This window comes from Parambassis ranga, chromosome 9 (genome assembly GCF_900634625.1).
Source record: "Parambassis ranga chromosome 9, fParRan2.1, whole genome shotgun sequence".
Taxonomy (NCBI): domain Eukaryota; kingdom Metazoa; phylum Chordata; class Actinopteri; family Ambassidae; genus Parambassis; species Parambassis ranga.
This window is the reverse complement of record NC_041030.1, coordinates 392,638-417,337: the sequence shown is the minus strand read 5'-3', so window position 1 is coordinate 417,337 and position 24,700 is coordinate 392,638. Positions and strand designations below refer to the sequence as shown.

The 24,700-nt window shown below is 41.7% G+C and overlaps 3 protein-coding genes across 7 annotated transcripts; 2 read left to right on the top strand and 1 right to left on the bottom strand.

Moving 5' to 3' along the window:
• The first annotated feature begins 304 nt into the window (after positions 1–304).
• On the top strand, positions 305–8,956 carry kdm2ba (lysine (K)-specific demethylase 2Ba). 2 transcript variants are annotated; one of them, XM_028413536.1, is made up of 10 exons: positions 305–432; positions 4,080–4,304; positions 4,433–4,576; positions 5,222–5,308; positions 5,547–5,822; positions 5,902–6,710; positions 6,824–6,987; positions 7,069–7,230; positions 7,322–7,540; positions 7,812–8,956. In XM_028413536.1, exons 1-10 carry the CDS (start codon positions 379–381, stop codon positions 7,991–7,993), a joined length of 2,322 nt encoding a protein of 773 aa, XP_028269337.1. In that variant the 5' UTR covers positions 305–378; the 3' UTR covers positions 7,994–8,956. The 2 variants fall into 2 exon arrangements, with proteins under 2 accessions (XP_028269337.1, XP_028269336.1); XM_028413535.1 differs by having other exon boundaries at positions 5,538–5,822.
• A 329-nt stretch (positions 8,957–9,285) lies between these two features.
• Positions 9,286–14,417, bottom strand: rnf34a (ring finger protein 34a). 4 transcript variants are annotated; one of them, XM_028413537.1, is made up of 7 exons: positions 14,140–14,417; positions 13,588–13,806; positions 12,934–13,320; positions 12,394–12,456; positions 12,095–12,296; positions 11,672–11,713; positions 9,286–11,265 (listed from the first exon to the last, which is right to left on the bottom strand). In XM_028413537.1, exons 1-7 carry the CDS (start codon positions 14,164–14,166, stop codon positions 11,078–11,080), a joined length of 1,128 nt encoding a protein of 375 aa, XP_028269338.1. In that variant the 5' UTR covers positions 14,167–14,417; the 3' UTR covers positions 9,286–11,077. The 4 variants fall into 4 exon arrangements, with proteins under 4 accessions (XP_028269338.1, XP_028269339.1, XP_028269342.1 ...); XM_028413538.1 differs by having other exon boundaries at positions 14,276–14,410; XM_028413541.1 differs by having other exon boundaries at positions 13,588–13,825; positions 14,276–14,403.
• A 2,984-nt stretch (positions 14,418–17,401) lies between these two features.
• Positions 17,402–22,619, top strand: c9h5orf34 (chromosome 9 C5orf34 homolog). The gene is made up of 11 exons (XM_028413842.1): positions 17,402–17,696; positions 19,961–20,050; positions 20,173–20,436; positions 20,554–20,789; positions 20,887–20,979; positions 21,346–21,466; positions 21,771–21,862; positions 21,937–22,015; positions 22,096–22,187; positions 22,281–22,327; positions 22,438–22,619. Exons 1-11 carry the CDS (start codon positions 17,493–17,495, stop codon positions 22,617–22,619), a joined length of 1,500 nt encoding a protein of 499 aa, XP_028269643.1. The 5' UTR covers positions 17,402–17,492.
• The last annotated feature ends 2,081 nt before the right edge of the window (positions 22,620–24,700 follow it).

Below are 24,700 nucleotides of genomic sequence, written 5' to 3'. Positions count from 1 at the left end.
TGGTGCTGCTAAAGCCCGGTCCCCTCCGAGCTCCCGGTGTGTTTTATGGATGGAGAAGCTCAAAGAGGTACAGCCGGGCAATACCATTCACAGTTAGAGCAGATTCACGTGGATCCTAAGGTGCACAGGCAGCCAGTGCATGAAGATAAACCCGGGGTGATGTGCTGGTATTTACGTGCAGCTGCATTTTGTACAATTTGCTGCAGTCCAGAGATAAGGGGCTGACTCGCAAGGAAGTTCCAATTTACCATTTCTCCTGAACGTCACATGATGAACACAGCCAGCAGCGCACAGCTGCTCGTGTCGCTGCTGGAGGGAGGGGGTTGAGTTCAGCCATGTTGAGTTTCTCTGTTGCTCACAAACGATGAGAGCGGAGTCATGGCCTTGTCATTGAGCGGAGACGACGAGGAATATGATTCTGAGTCTGAGCAGGTACGAGCTTCTACATTTCATTACAGGTCTTTGTAACTGCGAGATAGAAAATGGGCGCCTTTCCTTAAGTTGCTCTAGGCTAATGTAAGGCTTTCATTTGCTGTTGTCTGTGCCTGGTCGAGGTGAGAAGAGAGAGGTGCCTTTTTAAAGCTCGTTCTTTCAGCCAGGTTATAGTGACGCATACCTTCATACATTCTATGCGCCTAGTTAAATGAGCGGGTGCTGCTTAAACACACCGTGTCCTCCCGGATACCATCGTCTCATGTTAACCATGATGACCCATTTTGCACTGACCACGTAATAGTTTTCATCCAGTAATATAATGCATTTCTTAGCTTTGACCAGAATCTCAATTTGTTCCGCTGTGAAGCCATCCGACTTCAAGGTGGCCCTGATTTGCTCCTGTACAGGGATCTTGTGATTAATTTCCTTACATTTAGAACACTTGTCCCACTCTGTGCCTTTAAGACGGCTTCAGGCTGGATGTTGTTGGAGCTGTGACTGAGGAGGGGGATGGGAGCAGGAACAATGAAGTGGCTATGTGTCTTCAGTGGTCCTCAGGCTGGGGCACAGTGACCTCTCAAAAACCTCTTTTATGGTGACACATTGTTAGAGACAGTAACACATGCTGCTAGTTGTGCTAAGGACTACTGTACATCAGCAGCAGATGATGAGTCTTGTGACTTCCTCCCACTGAAATCCATGCAGTCAGAGGACTGTGTTCATGTTTTTGTTTGCAGGACAGAGTAGCCAATTCCAATTCCTGACATTGTGTAAAATTACAGTAAATACAAATAAGCTAGTAGTTACTCTGAGGACTCTGCACTCTAAAGTTGCCCTAACTTAGTTTGTTGCCACCATAAGTTTCTGGAGTAGAAGTAACAAGGTAGAGGTTCAACAGTTTCTAAGGAATGGGGAAAATGTGAGTAATTGTTTGTGGTTAAAACATTGCATGGACTTGACAGATTACTTGTGTAAAGGCTGCAAATCTGACTTCATAAGTGATGATAAACGAATGAAAAACAATTGTCAGACAACATCAGGAAAAATAGTGAGGCAGCTTCAGTGAGAAGACACTGAATGTATGTAATGTCCTGATGCTTTCAGACAAGTGAGAAGCTGTTAGAAGTCCTGTTTTGCCTAAATGTTCATGCAGCAGCAACAGGCAAAGAACAAGGCACAGCGGAACAGGTTGTGGTGCAGGAATATGTTGTCAGAACTTTGTTATTAATGGGTTACAGAAACTTGTCTTCTATTTTAAATGTAATTAAAAAGCATTAGTCAAAATTCGTAGAGAAGGTTGAAGCAAGGCGTCTGGACTGTAGAGTTTCCTTGAAGATGCTTCGCTGCTCATCCAAGCAGCTTCATCAGTTCTAACTGTTTGGTGGGAAACATGGTTTATACAGTTAGGTCCAGATATATTTGGACAATGACACAAGTTTTGTTTTTTGAGCTGTTTACGAAAACACATTAGGGATACAATTATATAATCAATATGAGCTTAAAGTGCAGACTCTCAGCTATAATTTGAGAGCATTCACATCCAAATTGGAGCAAGGGTTTACAGATTACAGCTCTTCAATATGTGGCCGCCTCTTTTTCAAGGGACCAAAAGTAATTGGACAATTGGCTCAGAGGCTGCAAAAAAAACAAGGCTACATGGGCTCATCCCACGTTAACCTGTCATCAATTAAGCAGTTAAAAGGTCTGGAGTTGATTCCAGGTGCATTTGGATGCTGTTGCTGTGAACACACAACATGCGGTCAAAGGAGCTCTCAATGGAGGTGAAGCAGACCATCCTGAGGCTGGGAAAAAAAGAAATGCATCAGAGAGACAGCAGCATGAATTCTGAAGTGTACAGGGATATACTGTCTGCTCAGATTCAGCCAAATGCAGCAAAGGTGATTGGACAGCGCTTCACAGTACAGATGGACAATGATCCGAAACATACTGCAAAAGCAACCCAGGAGTTTTTTAAAGCAAAGAAGTGGAATATTCTTCAATGGCCGAGTCAATCACCAGATCTCAACCCAACTGAGCATGCATTTCACTTGCTCAAGACAAAACTTAAGGCAGAAAGACCCACAAACAAGCAACAACTGAAGACAGCTGCAGTAAAGGCCTGGCAAAGCATCACACAGGAGGAAACCCAGCGTTTGATGATGTCCATGAGTTCCAGACTTCAGGCAGTCATTGCCTGTAAAGGATTCTCAGCAAAATATTAAGAAAGCATCATTTTACTTATGGTTATGTTTATTTGTCCAATTACTTTTGAGCCTTTGAAATGTGGAGTGTTTGTGTAAAAATTCCTACATGTTTAATTATATATTTTTGTTCAACACCTTAAATTAAACCTCATTAAAACCTGCACTTTAAGCTCATATTGATCATGTAATTGTATCTGCAATGTGTTTTCATAAACAGCTAAACTGTGAGTATGTGCAAACTTCCTGGGAATGGATGGAATCACTGCATTGGATGTGGTAGAAAGATGATGTCTGAGGCCACCACCTCTGTTAAGGGAAGGTTTTTCCAGCTTAACATAGATGGCTTCCTTGACTCCTCTTTCAAACCATCGGTCCTCTCTGTCTAAGATGTGAACATTGTTGTCCTCAAAGGAGTGTCCTTTGTCTTTGAGGTGGAGGTGAACCGCTGAGTCTTGTCCTGAGGAGGTGGCTCTCCTGTGCTGAGCCATTCTTCGGTGAAGTGGTTGTTTAGCTTATATGACATTGCTGTGTTTCTCCCTGTGAGTTTTATCCTTTGGGTGAACCACGGGTGCTTCTGTCTCAGTGTTCTGTCTTATCGCCATTAGCCAGTCGTTAGACACACCTGGCACAGTCATTGTAAGTTTTACCCAGACCCACCCACTGGGGTCTGCAACCACATATAAACCATGTTTCCCACCAAACAGTTAGAACTGATGAAGCTGCTTGGATGAGCAGCGAAACGTCTTAAAGGAAACTCTACAGTCCAGATGCCTTGCTTCAACCTTCTCTCTGGATGACTGAGAATCTTCATCAACCTATAACTGCTTGTTTTTTTTCTCATGTTTTAGCTGTCTGTATTTACAGCATGATCTTAAATTCTATTTTACATAATAATGTTTTCTAAATATGTTTTAAGTTGAAATGTAAAAGGCCAAAGGAATATTAGTTTTTGTTCATCTCTGGCAGTTCCATCAGCAAGGCAAATGTGTTGCTATGGTAATCTCTCCTTGTTAAGTTAAAATCATAGCACCTGACATAAATAGAAATATTTGCAAATTTGGTGTTAGAGGAGACCCTTGCCCACTGGAGACCCTTGCCCACGAGGAATGGGCCAAGATTCCCCAGGAATGCTGCCAGAAGCTGGTGTCTGGCTATCCATCTAGCAGCAGGTCATAACAGCAAAAGGGTGCTGTGCTGAGTAATAAAGATGCTTGTCATGAAGGGGTTGAATAATCATAGTCGTTATTAAAAGTGGCATTTGGTGTAAACAGCTAGCAACTGCAAACAGCTGCTAGTTTGTACATTTTGCCAATAAACCTAATTTGCAGTGGGGGCTGAATAATTTCAACTGCAACTGTACCTCCTAAAGTATTTGAGATGTATTTCACCATTTCACGTTGACACTAATATTCTGTCTTTTGTCACTGTTGGTTCTTTCAGCAGCGGGCAGCCAACCGGCCAAAGCCCAAAATGGGGACATCATCAGCTGTTAAGCTGCCGTCAAACCGCACTGCGTCTGGAGCCAGACGCAGGAGGACACGCTGCCGAAAATGTGAGGCATGTCTGCGGACAGAATGTGGAGAGTGTCACTTCTGTAAAGACATGAAGAAATTTGGTGGGCCGGGGCGCATGAAGCAGTCCTGCATTATGAGACAGTGCATTGCGGTGAGTTAGTTATCTGTTTGGAAAAAAATACAAATATTCACAATGTATTGTAAGTAGGCACTCTTATGTTTTGTGAAAGTATCCTCAGTTGGTGTAATTCACTTTATGTTGTTCTTGATTCCATGCAGCCTGTCTTGCCTCACACAGCAGTGTGTGTGGTATGTAAAGAGGCAGGGAAGGAGGACACCTTGGAGGACGAAGAGGACAAGTTCAACTTTATGCTGATGGAGTGCTCTATCTGTAATGAGATCGTCCATCCCAAGTGTCTCAAGGTACAGAGAACAAAACTGAGAACAGTTGAACAACTCCACCTCAGTCAAGTCGTTCTCAGGGTGACTTCGTCTGTAAAAGCAATGTGCCTGGAATTCCATGTAATTGTGATAGTTTTAGAGTGATTCAGTCGGACTGTAGTCACTGAAGGTAATTAGATGTGGAAACAGGGCTGGTTATATAATATTTAAAACACTCATTGTTTTTCTGTGGTTGTGAATTTTCCATAGTATTTGAGGATTTGTCTCTCAGCACAGTTTATGCTAAAGAGATTTTATAAGCACACAAAAAGTCATTGTTACCATAGGCATACTCAAACCAGTTTCTAAAACATGCACCGTCTAGTTTGGTTTCACATTGTTTTCATTCAATATATTGAACTTTCCACAAAGTGCAGGTTAAAAAAACATCAAATTATTATTTGGGGTCGAAGTCTTTTCTGTTCATTTCTATGCACTTTTTCTATGTATTCCATAAAGCAAGAGTTTGCATTGTAACTGTGGCTTAGGTTAAACGCGCTGTCCCAAACAAGCGCATGTCAGAACACTCAATTTCATTTCCCTTTTTTGTATTAAACACACTATGAATAGGACTCTAAAGCTTGCTGGTACAGTTGAAATCCAGCTCATTTGCTTTCGGTTTATCAGGTGACTGATGCTACAGGAGTGGTGAATGATGAACTCCCCAATTGCTGGGAATGTCCCAAATGCAACCATGCCGGGAAAAGTGGAAAAGTAAGTACAAACGTGTGCGTCAGGGGATTTAGATGAAGTTACAGCTTCCTGCATGTGTGTTACAACAAAACAATTACTACTAAACAACAGGAAACCACTGATATCATGCGTTTGGTTTTTAGGTTTTGATCAAAGGGGGGGATTTATGGAAATTTGTAATTGGTTAGTTGGTTTACATTGTCGCTATAGGCTAAAGGTATAAAGTTGTCTCGCAATTTTTTCCCTTTTGGTATTGAAGCAAAAAAGGGGTCCAGGGTTCAAGTATGCCTCCAACCTCCCTGGCTCTCTGCTGAGGGAACAGAAGCCTGTGAAGGAGGAGGGGGACATTGCTTCTGCTGCAAAGAAAAGATCAGACAGGGAGGAGACACCCAGGTACAGACCCGAGGAGTCTTTGCATCGACAGCCACCACTGGTCTCCCCCAGCAGTCTGCCCCGGCCCAGGCCTGAGGACAAACTGAGGAAAAAGAGGAAGCTGTTTGATGATGAGGATGAAGATGAAAGCCAGAGGAAGAGGGTTTGTTCATTTGAGGGTAGCTCATTTTTGATATTTTAGTTTTGGTCATACAAAGACTTACGCCTTATCTTTCTTGCAGGAAAAGTCAGATGATCCATATTTTTCTAAACTTCTGAACCAAATCAAGACAGAAGAGGATGAAGATGCATTTGACGAAGAGAGCGAAACAGGAAGGGAGCCTCACTTCCATAGCAGTGTAGAGAGGAAAGGGCATTTTGGAGACATTGAAGAAGAGGATCATAAGGACAAGAATGACCTTCTGAATCCATGCATTAAAATGCCAGTTGGAGACAGTGACCAGTCCCACTGCAGTTCTCCACAGGCTGGCCCCAGCAGCGAGGGTGGAAGTGAGACCCAGGAAAAAGGTCTCCGTCCAAAAGCTCGACGTAAGCGGCGTTTACCTAACAGAGAGCTTAGCCGAGAGCTGAGTAAAGCACTAAACCAAGAAATCCAGAAGACTGAGGACCGTCTGGCCAATGAGAACCGGCAACCAGTCAAAGTAGAACCAGAAACGGAAAATGAGGAGCCCAAGAGATTTTTCCATAATGGTAATGAACATGGTGAACAGAGGCCCCATCTCAAGCCCAAAGAGATGAACGGAACCCCCTGGGAGCTGCGCCACTTCTACCCCAGCCAGATCACTCCACTGGGTTTCAACAGAAGCACCCCAACCAGCCGGCCGGTACCCCCGCGCTCCCCACCAAAATGTGTCCAAATGGAGCGGCACGTTATTCGGCCTCCTCCTATAAGTCCACCTCCTGACAGACTTCCTCTAAAAGATGGTAAAACGCACATCATACAGCGTGAGGTCTGGATGAAGATATTTTGCTATCTCACACACCAGGAGCTTTGTGTCTGCATGAGAGTGTGCAAGACTTGGAACAGATGGTAAATGCACATCACGTTTTAATGGTCCAGATCAGATATAATAGAACAGCTTTTCTTTTTGATTGCTCTGCTTTGACACTGTAATGTAAGGAAAAATGTTTCTTTCTGTCTAGGTGTTGTGATAAAAGACTCTGGACAAAGATCGATCTGAACCGCTGCACCTCCATCACCCCCCTTATGCTAAGTGGAATTATCCGCCGACAGCCACTTTCACTGGACCTCAGTTGGACCAACATTTCCAAGAAACAATTAAGCTGGCTTATTAATAGATTGCCAGGTACTTAACTGTGATTCTGAGCTACAGACAAAGAAAGTTCTAGTTGTTTTGCATCAGTATAAGTACAGCTTTGTCTTTTAGGTCTGCGAGTGTTGAAGTTATCAGGGTGTTCCTGGGCTGCTGTATCTGCCCTCTGCACTTCTAGCTGCCCTCTGCTACGCACCCTAGATGTCCAGTGGGTAGAGGGACTCAAAGACACGCAAATGAGGGACCTCCTCTCGCCCCCTGCAGACAACAGGCCAGGTAAAACACAAGCACTGACATAAACGGGTTTTGTACCCACCACACTAAAGAACTGTTTTCCAGGCTGATCAAATGTCTTACCTCCTGAAAGGTCAACTGGATAACCGCTGCAGATTGCGGAACGTGGAGGACCTGCGGCTGGCTGGGCTGGACATCACCGACATATCTTTGCGCCTCATCACTCGACAGATGCCTTCGCTGTCCAGGCTGGATCTGAGTTACTGCAACCATATCAATGATCAGTCAGTCAACCTACTGACAGCTGCAGGGACCACCACCAGAGATTCCCTCGCAGAAATCAACTTATCAGGTCAGTCAGTCAATCTAAGGAGCTGCATTGTAGAGGGTTTCTGAGTCCTACTATTCTGCTACTAGAAATAGTACTATTGTTAATATTAAGGGAGCATCAGTGTGCACACTACCAGCGGCCCCTAGGAGTTTTTGCACACTGAGATATTTACTGAAAGAAGTATGCTGTGATTAAACACATCAGTGTGTATTATTATGAAACACATCATTGATGCATTTACTGAATTAACTTATCCTTCATTCTGATCGTTGTTCTCGCTGTTTTGTTTTAGTTTGTAACCGAGTCACAGATCATTCCCTAAACTTTTTCAAGCGCTGTGGAAGCATCTGTCAGATCGACCTTCGCTTCTGTAAACAGGTGACAAAGACTGCCTGTGAAAGGTTCATCGCAGAGATGTCTGTGAGCGTACCTTTTAAACTGAAAGAAGACAAACTGCTGCAGAAGACAAGCTAGTTCCGACAAAAATGGACTGAAAGATTGTCTTTGCACTTAATGGAACGGTCTTGCAGGTGGAGATGACTCTAATGTAACGGAGCAAATAAACTTTCACTGGACTGATAAAGAAGAGATGACATGCATGTATTCTTGTTAAGGCTTTTGTAAAGATTTGCTTGTATTTGATTGTTGGGTAATTTTATTTTCTTTGAATATTGTAAAACAGTATTTTTATACCAGCTTCTTTCATAAGTTTACAGTGTCTCAGGAGCTAATTATCAGAGACTGTACAGCATGTGACCTGAAAATCCTCCTTGAGTTTGTCTTCATTTGTGTTTATGTGCCAAATTTGCATTTGACATTCATGTCACTTCAGTGTCAAATAATAGCATATACATGAACATCTGACTTAGAATGTATTTCAGCAAAACTGACTTCATACACCTGTGACAAAGTCATGCCTATAGTTCAATACTTTGCACAGTGGAGTGTTTTGCTTCATGGGGTTTTCATCAACGGTTCAATATTAATTTATGGACTCTTTTTTAGTACAGTTTGTATTTATTCATTTATTACAGTTATGATAATTTATCACGGTAGCTTGAGCATGTTGCAGCACCTACTTGGTGGGGTTCAGCAAACCCGATACTGACTTTTATCTAATGCAGTCAATCCCACACATGATGAAGTTAAAAGAACCATGTTCTTTTATACTATATATCCAATTATGACTTTTGCAAATAATTTATTTGCAGATATTACAAAAGTATACTTCATACAATAAGCAGTGTATGTTTGGGTGTTGTGCAGTAATCTGTCACCTCAGGTGGATGTGATAATATTTGTATTTGTAAATGAAAAATGAAGTGTTAATATGCATTAAGAGGATTTCAATTGTATTATTATTGAGTCTGGTCACTTGTCTGATCAACTTTAGGGATGGGGGCTTATTTTGTTCACTAAAGCCAGGCTCAAAAACAATGAGGCAGCTTTTGACACTACTTACGAGTTACAGATAACTAAGGCAATTACGGTAGTTTGTCTCAAACCTTTTGTGTTGGACAACCAGTCATGGCCATAGCTGTTGGTAGTGAGTTGATGCGCGGGTAATAAATAAGCATTTTGAGTCGTTTCTACTGTAATAAAAGTAACAAATATTTCTCAATTACACCAAATTTTCCAAGTGCATCTTTACAAATTTGTTGTGTGTATCTAGTTCTGCTATATATTGCAATCACACAATAATTCATGACCAAAGACCTGTGAATTATGTTGACTTCAGCCACAACCCCCAGGGCTACAACCTGTGATGCATGATTATACAAAACTGACTTTATTAAAATCTTTTACTACCAAAATAAAAAGTTAAACATTCCCAAACACCAAGACCAAACATTGCACCCAATTACACACTGTTTCTAAATGAAAAGTGCAACCTGCTCTGTTTACTCTTCACAATCATAAGGGACATCATTACTATAGTAGCAGCATAATGGATGTTGTAGGGGTTAAGTACAAAGTGTTGTTCCTTAAAGGAGCAGTGCTCTGGGAAAAGAAAAGCAGGCAATTTGTTGTATAGGTAGGGAAGATATGTAATGGGGAAACAACCTAAAAGGTGTCATAAAGCTTTTTGTCATGCTCTGGTTCAAGAGACAGAATTCAAGCAAATTAATGCAGATTAGACAACACCCACTGGACAAGACAAAGATGACCCTGCAATAATAAACTAACCCCAGTCTATGGGGAATTTTATAATCTGATTTTACACAATTCAAATCAAATGGAAAAAATATAGATATATACATTTCATATGGATCAATATATGCAAATGTGCATTAGCAAGTCATTTCTTTATACTTTCTGAACCACAGGGTTACCTTGAATGGTTAGTTAATTTCATTACTCTTACATAAGCAAACAAAATCAACCAGAACATATTAAGACACTTCATTTCATTCTCAACAATAAACAAAAAAACATTTAGTTTAATTTACAGTTAAGCTGAATCACTGGGGAGATGGGTGGATGAGTTAGCACCAGTTTGTCTCGTCTCCACTGAAGTGATGAGACGGGACACATGACAGCTGAGGTATTGCTGCAATGACAGACTTTGTGACCATTCAAATGTGTAATGTATTATACACACACCTATTGTGCATACGTAACAAAACTCTAAAATGAACAATGCATCAATATATTTCACAGCAGCAGAGCCCCTCATCTATGAACTCAGTAACATTCATTTGAAATGAAAACAAAAGCACAAAGATCTCTGATTTGCTTCCCCTTCTGACTTGAAGACCTATTCAAGATTTAGTACCTGCTGTTATTACAAGTCATAATTTGTGGTGCTGACAGTGTGACCAAAGTGCTTTCTGATGTAACATGCTAAAGAGCGAACAGCCCCACAGTCTCCTACAGGTAAGGGAAAATGAGTGAGGAAGGGAGCAGGTTCGGTTATTTGGGCAGCAGTGGCTCAGTGGTATAGCAGGGTTGTCCAATAACCGGACTGGTGGTTCGATCCCAACTTCTCCCTAGTCACTGTTGTGTGTCCTTGGGCAAGACACGTTACCCGCTCTGCCTCCAGTGCACTCACTGGTGTGGTGCGCCTTGCTGGTGACACTGCCTTAAAAACAATTTCCCTCTGGGATTATTAAAGTATCTAAAATAAAAAAAATACACTCACCTCCTCTCTCGTGTAGTGGGTCAGTATGTATCTGCCCTCACTGTCACTTGTAGTAGTTTTACAGAGAAGCGTGCTGGGGAAACCCTGCTAGACTGAGTACTGGCTACATTTCAAGACAAATCAAAGATGCAATCTCTCAATAAGGTTGCAGGTGCCTCATGCCACCCATTTTAGCTCTAAAAAAACTGTAAGGAAATTAAAACAGATACTTCAGAAAAATACAGGAATGACTCAGGAGGCGATGGTCCTATACAATGCCCACAGTAGAAACCAAATTGTCAAAAAAATGATTTGAATGTGCAAACCATGTTTGAATTTAGGGAATACAGACATCCACAGAATAAGTCATTTGGAGATTATGAGCTGCATTGTTGAGTTACGGTACAGTCTCAGTCTGAAGTAGGTGCCGTGCTGCATTAGGATTTAAAGACATGCACAGCCCTCACAACATACTGTCTGCAGATTGGGCATTCATTCATCCTCTTGCCACATTTGGTGCAGGTGACCATGTGACCACACTCCAACAGAACGCAGTCGATCACAGCATCCATGCAGATCCTGCAAAGGTTGTCATCGTGAATCGTCAGTGGACAGTTCTTACCATCTGTAAAAGAAAAACAGAGGTGTGACTTAAGTTATTACGAGCCAGCTTTGAACAAAGTTATACATCATGAACTGAAGAGTGACACCAAACAGCTTAATAAACCCTTAATAAATGGCAGTATTCAGTACAATTGGCTTTACATGCTCAACACACACACACACAACAACACATGACTAGGGCAAAATGATGCCATGGTGGTGGTCATGAAAAACAATGCAAAAACAATTATATTTGTGAGTGGGATAAAACACTTATTTTTCAATCTTTAATCTCTGTAATATAACAGCAGGGGGAACCTCAGAAAAAGTGAACAAGTGAACCGGTTCATGATGAAGATGTAGCAAATGTGAATCTGTTCAAATAATGGTGATGTCACCACAAAATAGTGGCGAGAATCACGCCTTACCTCCAATGGCACCATTGCAGATAGGAGGAGGGAAGGCCATCACTTAAGTGTGGGAGGAATAAAGGAAGCATGAGATATTTCATCATGATTGTCAGTAAGAGACCTACTTGAATGACCCTGCTTGTAATCAGTGAAGATTTCTGCAAATGATAACATACAGTGCATAATACTGTCAGGTGAAGCCGGGATACTAGGTTTCTATACTTAAAAAGAGGATGAGGTATCCAAGACTATCAGCGACTGCAGAAGGGTAACATTATACCTGTCATAACATTGCTGCTCATTTTTCCACTGCAAGAAAAAAATACTTACTACACAATTTTACTGTTGCAAGCTATAACCATGTCCAATAAATCAGTTTAAGCATTATTAGAGCTCTACACTAATGAAAAACAATATTTAACGAGAGTAACAAATACCCACCTGAGTTCCTATTTTCCTCCATCTCTCTGTACAGTCTGCTGACGCGTTCCACCAGCTCCCACTTCTCACAGCACCCTGAATAGTTAACAAAGTTCCTGGCAAGGATCTCTTTCAGTTGCCTCACAGACAGGCCCTCAATATCTCTCAAACTGGAGATGTCTGAGAGGGATGCTCTGGCCCGATGTCGTGTCTGAGGACTCACCTAAAAGGCAGAATGTATTACTGTGTATATGAATGTATGTGTTTCTGTGTATATGTTTAATTTTTATTTTTCTTATAAACAGGTAGAGGTACATCACCTCAGGAGTGTCCTCAGTGGGGTCCAGGTTCAGCAGAGACACTGATGTGGCATCGCCAATATCCTGGGACATACCAACAGAATCAGGGTGTACCACATACATGCCTATGCCAGTCTACTTAGGGTTAAGATTTGACACCAATCAGCAATATATCTTGGAAATAATAGTGCCTAATAAATTCTATTCAAAAAAAGCATTTAAAGAGGATGCTAACTGCCTAACACTGAGCTGCCAGTAGTAGTAGTACCCTTTGTTGTCTTTATATTTTAATCTCTGTCATAATTAGAGCATAACTTTGTGGTGCTGAGTGACACTGAGAACAGTATGTTTGGCAACACTTTGCTTGTATCTTTGTCTATGGTCAAGGGGTTTCCACAGACAAAGACACTTCAAATATATAATATTTGTGCCAATTCAAAATTCAAACTTCTGCAGAGCTGCCTTGATAATTACTGTCAACTAGCTTGAAATACATACAAGAATGTCTAGATACAGTCCTGTGATTCTACAGGTAACTGTCCCAACATGCTTTCTCCTGACCTGGTTGGTGTCAGAGCTCTCACTCCTGCTGAGCTGTTCCTCCTGAGAAGCAGCAAAAGTTGATAGCTCTGAGGCAGATTGTGTGGTAGAAGGGGTTGGTGTGTATAGGGAACGTGAGTGCAGGCTGGTCAGGTCTGGGTCCTCCTCTTCTTCAATACCTTGGTGACAAAGCACCAAATCCACCAGATCTTCCTTTTCCCTGCAGGTATCAGTGGGGATGTTCCGCAGCAGCAAGTACTGACGCAGGTCCTTCACACGCAGGCGCATGAGCCGTGGCCGCTGAAAGGTTGTGGTTTTCAGCAGGTGACATGTGGCACAAATACGTAGATTCTCTTGAAGCACAGAGCACACTGAGCAGAAGCTCTTTTTGCAGTCACAGCAAATATACTATGAATGGAAAAGAGAAAAAACAAGACATTTACAATGTGATTAATGCACACCTTCTACCATATGTTACAGACAAAACCCTATGTGTAGGGCCAATAATAGATACAGATCATTTGTAGGTATGGCAACAGCCACACTTGGGAAAAGACCAATTTCCCCATTGCGGGACAAATAAAGGTTCTCTTAAACTATATTTGATTCTTGAATATAAATGAGGCTCCCCTTCACCTTCTACACATGCATCATACGCAACATCCAAACACCTACCTTTCTTCTGAAGACTGAGAAAGCCTGGCCACAGGCCTTGCAAACAACACTGGGACTCCCTGAAGTGGTCGGCGGATACGTGGAGTATCCCGCACTGGGGGCAAATCTGAAGGGTCCAGCTCCGGCCCCAAACCCTGGCTGCTGGCCTCTGACGGCCCCAGTACCCATGACTTCATTCAGCAAACCACAGCATGAAGCCCACATGGACGAAGCCCCTGCCTGACATTTACAAAAACACCTGCACTTGAATAGATACTAGCCAGCATCACACAAACACATTTGTATAGTCGCCAAATATGGCTCTGATTATAGATTAGAGACATTAGACTACAGCCTCTACCAAGTGCGACTTTAACACAATCAGCAGAAACAGGGCAAAGCCACTTGCAAATAACTAGCACAGCTATTTAACCGCTAAGTAATCATGTTGCGTTACAAAAAAAGCAAAGAAATAAACGAGTATGCAATTTGAAAACAGAATCTGTATGGGTTTTGTTTTTTAAAAAAAGGAAGTTGTCACAGCAGCAGCCTGTCTGTGTGCTGTGGCAATACCTTGCCCGAGGTGAGGAATATCGTCATCAACAAGAAGCTTCCGTTACATTAAGTAGCTAATATTAGCTAGCAACTAATTGTAACAGCTTAAGCGGACCTAAAATTGGGACAAAGGTTATGTAAGAAAAAAATGCACCTTCATTACAGCTCTGACGGCTATACTAAGAAAGAATAGACGGACAGCGTACGCATTACGTTACTTATTATTTAGCTAAACTGCCGGATACGTCTTCATGTGACAAAAACGCCGACGATCGAAAACACTTCTTCTTCTTCCTTTAGTTTTACGGTGGTTGGCAACCAACTTGGAGCATTACCGCCACCTACTGCTCCGGAGTATGGGATATTGTGTGAGCACTTCTGCTTCTTCTACTTTTAAGTGTATTGGCGGTTGGCAGCCAGTTTGCCTATCCCTGTGGTTTTAATATACTTTATTAATAGGTCTCTCATTCTTCCAGAAGTTTCCTCTAAAATACTGTTAACATTTTTTTTCATAATCAGTTAGTAACTTTCTTTCTGTTTGATAGGCACAGCAGTCAATGGGAACATGTCTGCTGCTGCTGCTTCTTCATCTTTGTTTTAAAGGCTAATGGATTATCTGCCACCTATCGTTGCAATAAAGTGATGTTGTTTTTGTAAAATTTCCAATTTCCATTTGTCTTTTTAAATAATATTTACCTTATCAAAGTTTAACGCTATAATCAATATACTATCCATTTTTTGAGCAATTTTCATCATTGTCACCACCCCCAGAAAATTAAATAAAAATAACACATAATAAAAACACTTTTGTAATAAAAACTACATTTGACAAAACACGGTGTTTATGTCCTATAATATAACTTGCTGCAAACACTTTCTTCAGAGGAAACATTCAGGACTGGATGACCTCCAATTTTTTACTGTTAAACTTTGGGGGGGGGGTACAAACATGATCCACTGAGCAGTTTCCCTCTCACCCGCAGACCTCTCCTCTACTCTCATTAGTCTGGTACATACTGGTAATTTCATGTCATAATCTGTGACTGCTGTCTTCCTGGTAGTTTTGTGCCTCGCTCTCCCTCTCTCTCTCTCTCTCTCTCTCTCTCTTTTTGCAGGTCTGCTGAACTGACCTGCATGCTGACCCTCAGTCCGGCCCCTGAACTCTCCTGTGCTCATTGACTTCACCAGCCTCTGCTGCTCATCTTTGTTTTAATTACTATCAAATTGCTATTACTACTCATGGACCGATGATATATATAGATATCCATTATAATATAATCACTGTTTCATCTTGCTGTCATGTTTGCTGCATGTTTGTTCCTCTCTCTCTCCTTCATCCTCTCTCCCCTCTCTCTCTCTCTCTCTCTCTCTCTCCTCCTCTCTCTCTTCTTCATCCTCTCTGTCCTGTCTCCCTCTTCTTCTCTCTCTCTCCTTCATCCTCTCTGTCCTGTCTCCCTCTTCTTCTCTCTCTCTCTTCTTCATCCTCTCTGTCCTGTCTCCCTCTTCTCCTCTCTCTCTCTCCTTCATCCTCTCTGTCCTGTCTCCCTCTTCTTCTCTCTCTCTCTTCTTCATCCTCTCTGTCCTGTCTCCCTCTTCTTCTCTCTCTCTTCTTCATCCTCTCTGTCCTGTCTCCCTCTTCTTCTCCTCTCTCTCCTTCATCCTCTCTGTCCTGTCTCCCTCTTCTTCTCCTCTGGCCGACTGGCAGCAGGCCAGGTATTCCTTATGAGACGGGTCCTGCTCAAGAGTTTTTCCTTGTCACAGTGCTCTTAAGGGGGTTCAGGCTCTGGGTCTCTCTCTGTGAAGCGCTTTGAGACAATTTCTAATTGTAAAATGCGCTATATAAATAAAACTGAATTGAATTAAATTGAATTGAATTCAGGCCACCCTTCTAACTGACCTATAAAACCGTAATGCCACTAAAGTTTCTCTTCCAGTTCCCAACTCATATCCTACCAGACATCAATAAACTATCATAACTGTTTATGCACTTTACAGCCCATCCATTTTCACAAACCCCATCTTAAGCCCGAAAACCTGCAGCAGATTGTCTACAGTATTTTATATTTTCCAGCTGTGCTATTATATGTTGGATGAGGATATTATATGTTAAATGAGATGTTCAATAAATAAATAATCTGTCATTTCACTTTTAATATTGCTCTGCTTTGTTGTTGTAATCTGTGTCACTGCTGACTTTGTAGTTTGAACACTTTTGAGTGTATGAGCTGCACACAGTCTTTAATCATAGCATTTGAATTCAGGATCTATTATTGTTTGTATTTGGCCTCCAAATGAACAACAGCACACATAATCAAAGTATTTGCATATGTTAATGTCTTTGCCACACAGTCCCTTTCTGTCAGAGACAAAAACCTGTTGTTTCCTCCATATGCTATTGACACATTGTGTACATTTTGCAGAAAGTGTGAGTGATGAAAACGCCTTAGTGCGACTTAGTTTCGCAATTGACTTGGTTATAAAGCACTCTCACTTAGTCCACAGTTTCTTTTATTCATAAGTAACAATATACATATTCATTTCAACATTTCTTACCTTTAAACTTACTTTTGTAGGGAAAGAAAGATATTGAGAGTATTCTGTTTGAAGTTAAGTAACTGGTTGGGGAGGTCACTAACAGGCGGACCGCAGTCCTGGTTCAGACCCAGAAGCCGTCCCATGTGGCCAAAACAACAGGTTATGAAAAGACGAGAGAAAGGAAAGGAAAGACAGTGATATATCATGCTTTCTAGCTATAGAGGCAAAGCCAGTGGACATTTGAATTATTTTCTGTGAACTGGAGCGGTGCATCGGTGCATTTATTCATTTAGAACAGGGCTCAATAACCATCATTGGACGGAGGAGGATGAAGGAAGAGAGGACAGAGGATTAGAGACATAACTGTTTTATAAAAAGTTTGTTTATTTATTGATAATATTTATTAGAAATATGTTACTTATTAAGCATTCAGAGTTTCTTCCTTTATGGAAATCTATGGGGCCTCCTCTGCTATAAACAGTTTTACAAAGTTAAGGAGGTTATACATGCTGCACGCTTCTGTATTCTAATCAACATCTTCAACACAACAAATCCAACATGTAAAAAAATATATACATGGTCACAGGTCAAATGGGACAACGAAAGAAAAGAATTTAGATATCTGAAAAGTGATTTCGCTTGTGGAGGGTCATGCGCATGCGTTCGTAAACTTGCGCACGCGCAGTTCCGTTAGGTAGCACCGCTGCTCACTTCCTCTCGGCGAGCGGAAGCAGAAACTAGCGGAAATGACGTGACACTGACCGACCTGACCGACGGTGTGTTTTGATACTTTGCGCGGCAGCTTTTGAACGTTCTGGTTCATGTGTACGTAAACGATGGAATCCAACGCGGGCGTCACTTTGATGATAATGTATGAGGATGAATCCGTGGATATTCGTTACAAAAGCGGAGCTCAGTTGCAGTTGTCACCGTGTGGTTGTGAGTTCATGCTGCTGAAAGGCAGGAACTCCATTGGACATCCTCTTGAGCCCACCGAGAGAGTCCGACAGAGGACTAGATTCACCGTTAGCACATACAAGGTATAAACCAGAATACTGTGCGGTTTGGGGTGTTGGTAGGACGCCTGGTTGGTTACAGAGGATGACTAACAACATTAGTAAGATGTTGATGAAGATTCTCAGTCATCCGGGTCATCATACGTAGAGAAGATTGAAGCAAGGCGTCTGGACTTGTAGAGTTTTCTTGAAGAAGTTTCGCTGCTCATCCAAGCAGCTTCATCAGTTCTGTTTGGTGGGGAAACATGGTTTATATGTGGTTACAGACCTCAGTGGGTGGGTCTGGGGGAGACTCAAAAACAATAGCACTAAATGTTTCCATAATTACCTGTTATTATCTGGCTGACTGGGCCAGGTGTGTCTAACGACTGGCTAACGACTATGAGACTACAGGAGGGGGACTGGTTGACAGCCCTTTGTTCTTACTGTGAGTATGTGCAAACTTCCTGGGAATGGATGGAATCACTGCATTGTATGTGGTAGAAAGATGATGTCTGAGGCCACCACCTCTGTTAAGGGAAGGTTTTTCCAGCTTAACATAGATGGCTTCCTTGACTCCTCTTTCAAACCATCGGTCCTCTCTGTCTAAGATGTGAACATTGTTGTCCTCAACGGAGTGTCCTTTGTCTTTGAGGTGGAGGTGAACAGCTGAGTCTTGTCCTGAAGAGGTGGCTCTCCTGTGCTGAGCCATTCTTCTGTGGAGTGGTTGTTTAGTTTCTCCAATGTACAGATCAGAGCATTCCTCACTGCACTGGACTGCATATATCACATTGCTGTGTTTCTCCCTGGGAATCTTGTCCTTCGGGTGAACCAGTCTCTGTCTCAGTGTTGTCATAGGTTTGAAATGGACCGGGATGTCATGGTTGTTGAAGATCCTGCGGAGTTTCTCTGATACTCCTGACACATATGGAATGGAGATGTTCTTTCTCCGCCTGGTGTTGTCCTTCTTGTTGTTGTTGGGGGGTCTTGTTTTTGTGGCTTTGATGAGTGCCCACTTCGGGTAGCCACATGTTTGCAGGGCCTTCCTGATGTGGTGTTGCTCCTTCTTCTTCCCCTCTGAGCTGGTGGGTACAGTTTGTGCTCTGTGCTGCAGGGTCCTGATGACTCCCAGTTTGTGTTCCAGTGGGTGGTGTGAATCAAACAACAGGTACTGGTCCGTGTGTGTGGGTTTCCTGTACACTTCCACATTGAGGCTCCTGTCCTCCTCAATATGTACTGTGCAGTCCAAGAAGGCCAGATTGTTGTCCTTGGTGTCCACTTCGTTGGTCTTGATTTTGACCCAGGTGTCAAAATCTGAGACAGAGACTGGTTCACCCGAAGGACAAGATTCCCAGGGAGAAACACAGCAATGTGATATATGCAGTCCAGTGCAGTGAGGAATGCTCTGATCTGTACATTGGAGAAACTAAACAACCACTCCACAGAAGAATGGCTCAGCACAGGAGAGCCACCTCCTCCGGACAAGACTCAGCTGTTCACCTCCACCTCAAAGACAAAGGACACTCCTTTGAGGACAACGTTCACATTTTAGACAGGGAGGAAAGGTGGTATGAAAGAGGAGTTAAGGAAGCCATCTATGTTAAGCTGGAAAAACCTTCCCTTAACAGAGGTGGTGGCCTCAGACATCATCTTTCTACCACATACAATGCAGTGATTCCATCCATTCCCAGGAAGTTTACACATACTCACAGTAAGAACAAAGGGCTGTCAATCAGTCCCCCTCCGGCAGTTTCATAGTCGTTAGCCAGTCGTTAGACACACCTGGCCCAGTCAGCCAGAACATCACAGGTAAGTATGGAAACATTTAGTGCTATTGTTAAGTTTTTTTTAAGTTTTACCCAGACCCACCCACATAGGTCTGTAACCACATATAAACCATGTTTCCCCACCAAACAGTTAGAACTGATGAAGCTGCTTGGATGAGCAGCGAAACGTCTTCTAGAAAACTCTACAAGTCCAGACGCCTTGCTTCAATCTTCTCTACGTATGATGACCTGGATGACTGAGAATCTTCATCAACCTGTTAATATGTAAACTCCTTTTTGATTCTATTGTATATTTTATTGGTAGTTTTTATGTATATAGCTTCTCTTATATTATCTTTTGCTTTCTGTGTCTGCTGTTGCAAAAACGCAATTTCCCATTTTGGGACTAATAAAGGTATTCTTAATCTTAATCTGGTCTCTGAGGTGGAGGTGAACATCTGAGCTTTGTTCTGTGGAGGTGGCTCTCCTGTGCTGAGCCATTCTTCTGTGGCGTGGTAGTAAGCAACTTACTTTAATTCACAGGAGATGGTACAGGCTGCTTTGGCATTTAGAAATAAATATGCTACTCGACCATATCTGCCAGAGGACCTTGTTTCTGGTGACCACAAAAAGGTATTTGAGATTCTGTTCTAAGCCTACTGTTAAGTAAACATTTTGTTAAATAAGCTGAGAGAGTACCCTCAGATCACAGGATGTGTATGATTTTATTAATAGCTTTATGTTTCCTTCTGCAGCCTTTTGTCAGCGATGACTCCGGTGTAGTGTGGCCTGAGTGGTCGTCCAGCGAGGCTGAACTGGGACCTGGGGGTGAGATCATCATCAGGTCAGAGGACAGTCAAGCTGTCTTGGCACTGTCCCCCTCAGGTGAAGAATTCTCTGTGGAATTCACATGCAGTCTCAGTCAGATGCAACATCAACACCACAGCATGCAGTCTTCAAGCAGAGGTCCTGAGGGTAGCCCGACAGTATCACTCTCCTCTTCTCCTTTACAGCTGCAGGTAATGCTGCTTCTTTGCAATTTCCTCCTGGGATTAATAAAGAATTTCTGATTAGAAATTTGTGTGTGCTTATATTTCAGTTTTGATAGGAAGATTCACTTTCTCATCTCTTTCCAGCCTGAACAGATATACCAGTCTACCACTGTGGTCCATCATCTGTCCTGCTGTGCTCTTGCCCCCATGTGGAGCTATCCTCTGTCCCTGGCTCGCCATTATTGGATGACTCACTTCTCCAAAGATGTTAGGGATGGAGAAACAAGCAAATCTAGCTTGTCAGACTCTTCCATTGAAGACAGAAGATCCCAACTTCCTCAGGCACTGCCTCTCACATGTCAGTTACCTCACTGGCATAGGTTTGCTACTTCTCATGTATTCTAGCACAGCTCATATGAGTGTTTCTGTTATTTTGAACCATGTGTGGAGTGACTAATTTACACTAATGCATTTAAGGTGGAAAATTGAAGATCCCTTAACCAAAGAAAGACATACAGAAATTCCAACAGAGCTGGTAAAAATAGTATGGTGTCAAGGAATCACCTACAGGTATGTAAGGTTTCCCTATAAGGGCCTTAAAGGAATTGTTCACTTTTATTTATAGACATGTCACATATCACCATTCCTTACTTTACTACTGCTTTACTGCTTCTTCAGTCACTTGATTATTATTTTCTATCCTGTTGATTTAGCCTCTAAATAACATTTTAACAAATTAAAGTCGCACAGTGGTAGACCAGCAACTCCCACATTCTTTTAGGTTAAAAGACATTTTTGTCACTGAAGTTGTTTTTCTGACAGAAAGGTAAAGCAACAATATATTTATAATATAGTGTAGACTTAAACTGATCCTGATGTTTGGTTTGTGCTGTGATAATATGTACAGTTACAGTATGTACCTGTATGTCTGTGTAGAATACAGAGAGGTGCTGTTTCCCTCGTAGAGATTTCTCCAGGAGATGGATCTGTCATTCGGTCTAACGGTGGCCTGAACTCTTACTTTGTCCATTACAAACCAGAGCTCCAATCAAAGCAGGTAATTCACAGAAATGCTATTGATCTATTATGCACATTAACATACTTCTGTATGGCCATTTCCATCTTCAGGACAATATCTTAGGAGATTTATTTATTTATTGTTTGCACTATCTCTATTTCTTAAAGCAATACTTGTTTTTCTCCCACGGTGCAACACACCTGTTAGTGGTGTTAGTATCTATAATATAGCCTATATAACGACATAAAATATTTAGTCGCATCCCTGCCAAACCTGTGTGAATAAGTTTGTACAACTGTAAATGTTTTTAATTTATATTCATATATTTGGAATTGTCTCACAGGTGAAGGAAGTAATTTACCATTTAAACAGTCTTCCACCTGATGTGCTTGGCCAGGTCTATTCTGTGTGCTCTGTTGTGAGTCGTGCAAGCAGGTAAACTGTCACTTCATCAGATGACTTTTAATTATTTATTTAGTCTTCAGCCCATACCTAACTCTTTTTCACAGGATCCTCGCCTGCTACAGCCAAGCCAAGCAATTACTGAAGTTCCCTGGTGCACCCAGCTGTTTGCAAGAGGAGAATGAAGTAGCCCCTGCTAAAATATTCATGCAGTATTTAGATGGTATACACAAACTGTTAATAATGGAAAGCATTTTTCGTTGTAGGAGAGACATTTTTCTATACCATCAGCCCATGACACAACCCTGTCCAACCTTGTTAAGCATCACATGAATGTCACAGAGACAGAAGACAGTCTGTGAGTTCAATTTTTCTCCTTTCTCTCCTGCATTAGATTTGTTGGGAATGATCCATGGACGCCATATTAACAGTGATTTTGTCTTCACTTCAGGTCCGATCTTGTTTCTGCAGAGCTGGAGAAAATAAGACGATTCAACTGTATCCTTCAGTACTTGATGTGGTAACAAAGAAGTGCTGATGTTTTGTTATGAATCTAGCCATGTTTATTATAAGGATGACTGTGGATTTCTTTAACATCCTGTGCCCAGTTCTGCAGGAAAACAACTACCTTCTTTGCAATCCAAAAAGACACCCAGAGTCAGAGCACAGCTCTGCAGTGGTCACTCAGGATGAACTAGTAAATGAGAAATGCGTCGCTCAAGCTCTTCAACGTACCTCGAAAGCCATTAAAGACATTGATGCTGTGATATCTGCAGTCTCATTGATGTAAAAGAGTTTATTTTCAGTTTAAGAGAGAGACATTCTTGAATAAAGACATTGTTCTATAATTACGGCAAGAGTCGTTTATTATTATTTATTAGCATATATCAGAAGTCAGCATCACAACACACTCCTTTCCAGTCAGAGATAAGAACTTAATGTTTCTTTTAACACCTATTGTAGTTCTAATGTAGGTGTGAGTGATTAAAAGGCTTCAATGTGAAAGTTTTAACAGTTTAATACATGGGTGGGAATTTAGGTTGTAGATAAGCCACATACCACTGTACCGCAGCATAGACGCTGTAGATATTTTATTTTTTATGACTTTTATGGTCACACACCAAGAATTCAGTCAATCTATTTTTGAAAATCAATAATTGGTCATTCTTTTTTTGGTACTGAGATAATAAAAATGGCCAGTGACCTAAGATTTCAACGGAATTTAACCCTTCCTGCACCCAATCAGAATCTGTTTTTTTTTTCTTTTTGAGGGGATCAAATTATTGGTGGAGGAAGTCCCTGCTAAGACTACGCCCTTGCTTTAATCATACCAAGCAGACCGCAGCTGCCAATTCTGCTGAATTGAAAAAAGCCTGTCATTTGTAGGTGGAGCTTGTTTGTTGAACAATTTCTCATGAACAGTAGCCACACAGAAATGTCCAAAATTTGGGTGAGTGATCATTCTGAAACTTTTTTTCTTATGTAGAATTGTTTCTGTTTTAAACTTGCTATGTGAAGTGCACACAAAGTTGTCATTAATGTTAATGCCCACTGATAAGGTTTGACTTGAAAAGTTTCTGATGGTGTCCTTTCTGTCTTGACAGTTAGGGACTTTCTTCTTCACTGACAAATAGAATTTAACACAACAAGAGCAGGACAGGCGTTCCAGGCTGGAAATATTTTACATAGGAAAAGACAGCTCAATTAAACAGATGCAGCTCTGTGCCAGATGCTCCTTATAGAATGGAACTACAGCAAAACGCCTGTGCTGGAGCAATTGTTAAAGCCAGAGTAGCTGCACTGGAGAGGAACCTCTTAAGTACCACAAGCTTCAATATTCCTAAGCCTAGCAACACAAGAAGATTCACAGCTATCTTCCCACAAAATGTGCAGCCAGTATCATTCCAATCAGTTCTTCCCGCAGAAACGCAGAGAGAACCCAGCTCATCTTGTTCCTCTGTGCCTTCACATCCAAACAACAAGATGAAATCTGCAATGGAAACAAATGACGATGTTTCTAGCAAAACTAACGTCACTTTTGGTTCAGCCAAGCCAGCATGCAATAATTTTAGCAAATTGGTAGCCACCAAACCTGGCAAGCCCAGCATGCCATATCTTCTGAAACCAACCACCTCCAACCTATCTCTGGCACAGAAAGATAGTGTTGGCAAACACCAAAGATCAGCAGGAAATAATTATTGGTTGAAGAACATCCCTCAAATTGAGAAACCTAATAACATCAGGAGAAACACATTCTCAGATAAGCCTCTAAGAAAGCCCCTTCCTGATGGGCCATGGGAACCTCCTCTGAAACCTTGCAGGCCTCAAATTGTTGACATTCAACAATATGGGAGAAACAGAAAATGTTTGGATGATGGTGAGAATGAGCTTTAAATTTGTTTTCATTTAAGGAAATGATCATTTCCACATAGGCTTATTACTGGGCAGCACTTAACATGTAAAGTGAAGCTGAAATGTTATATCATGTGTATTTTTTGTGGGATAGCACGTGTGTTGATTCCTGTTGCTCCTGTGCCTCCACCTATATTTACATCTATTATTCAATCCCAGTATTCTTGAAGGCAAATGCAAAGACAGTGCTAGTGTCAGTACTTAATGTTTCTTCATTAAAATGTTAAAAGGAAGGTCACTGTGATAATGTTTGTATGGTGAACCTTCTCCTGATTATATTCTGATTTTACTTCACTTTTAAAATTTAGCCTGAAATTGCAAAATGCTAAATCCAGGAAGTCAGGGACAATTTGCCAAATTGATGATGATGAATTGATTTGTTGCACTGTCCTCACAGAACCTTCTCCGGTGAGTGTAGAGAAATTTCATCCAGACATTTATGAAGATATCAGGACACCA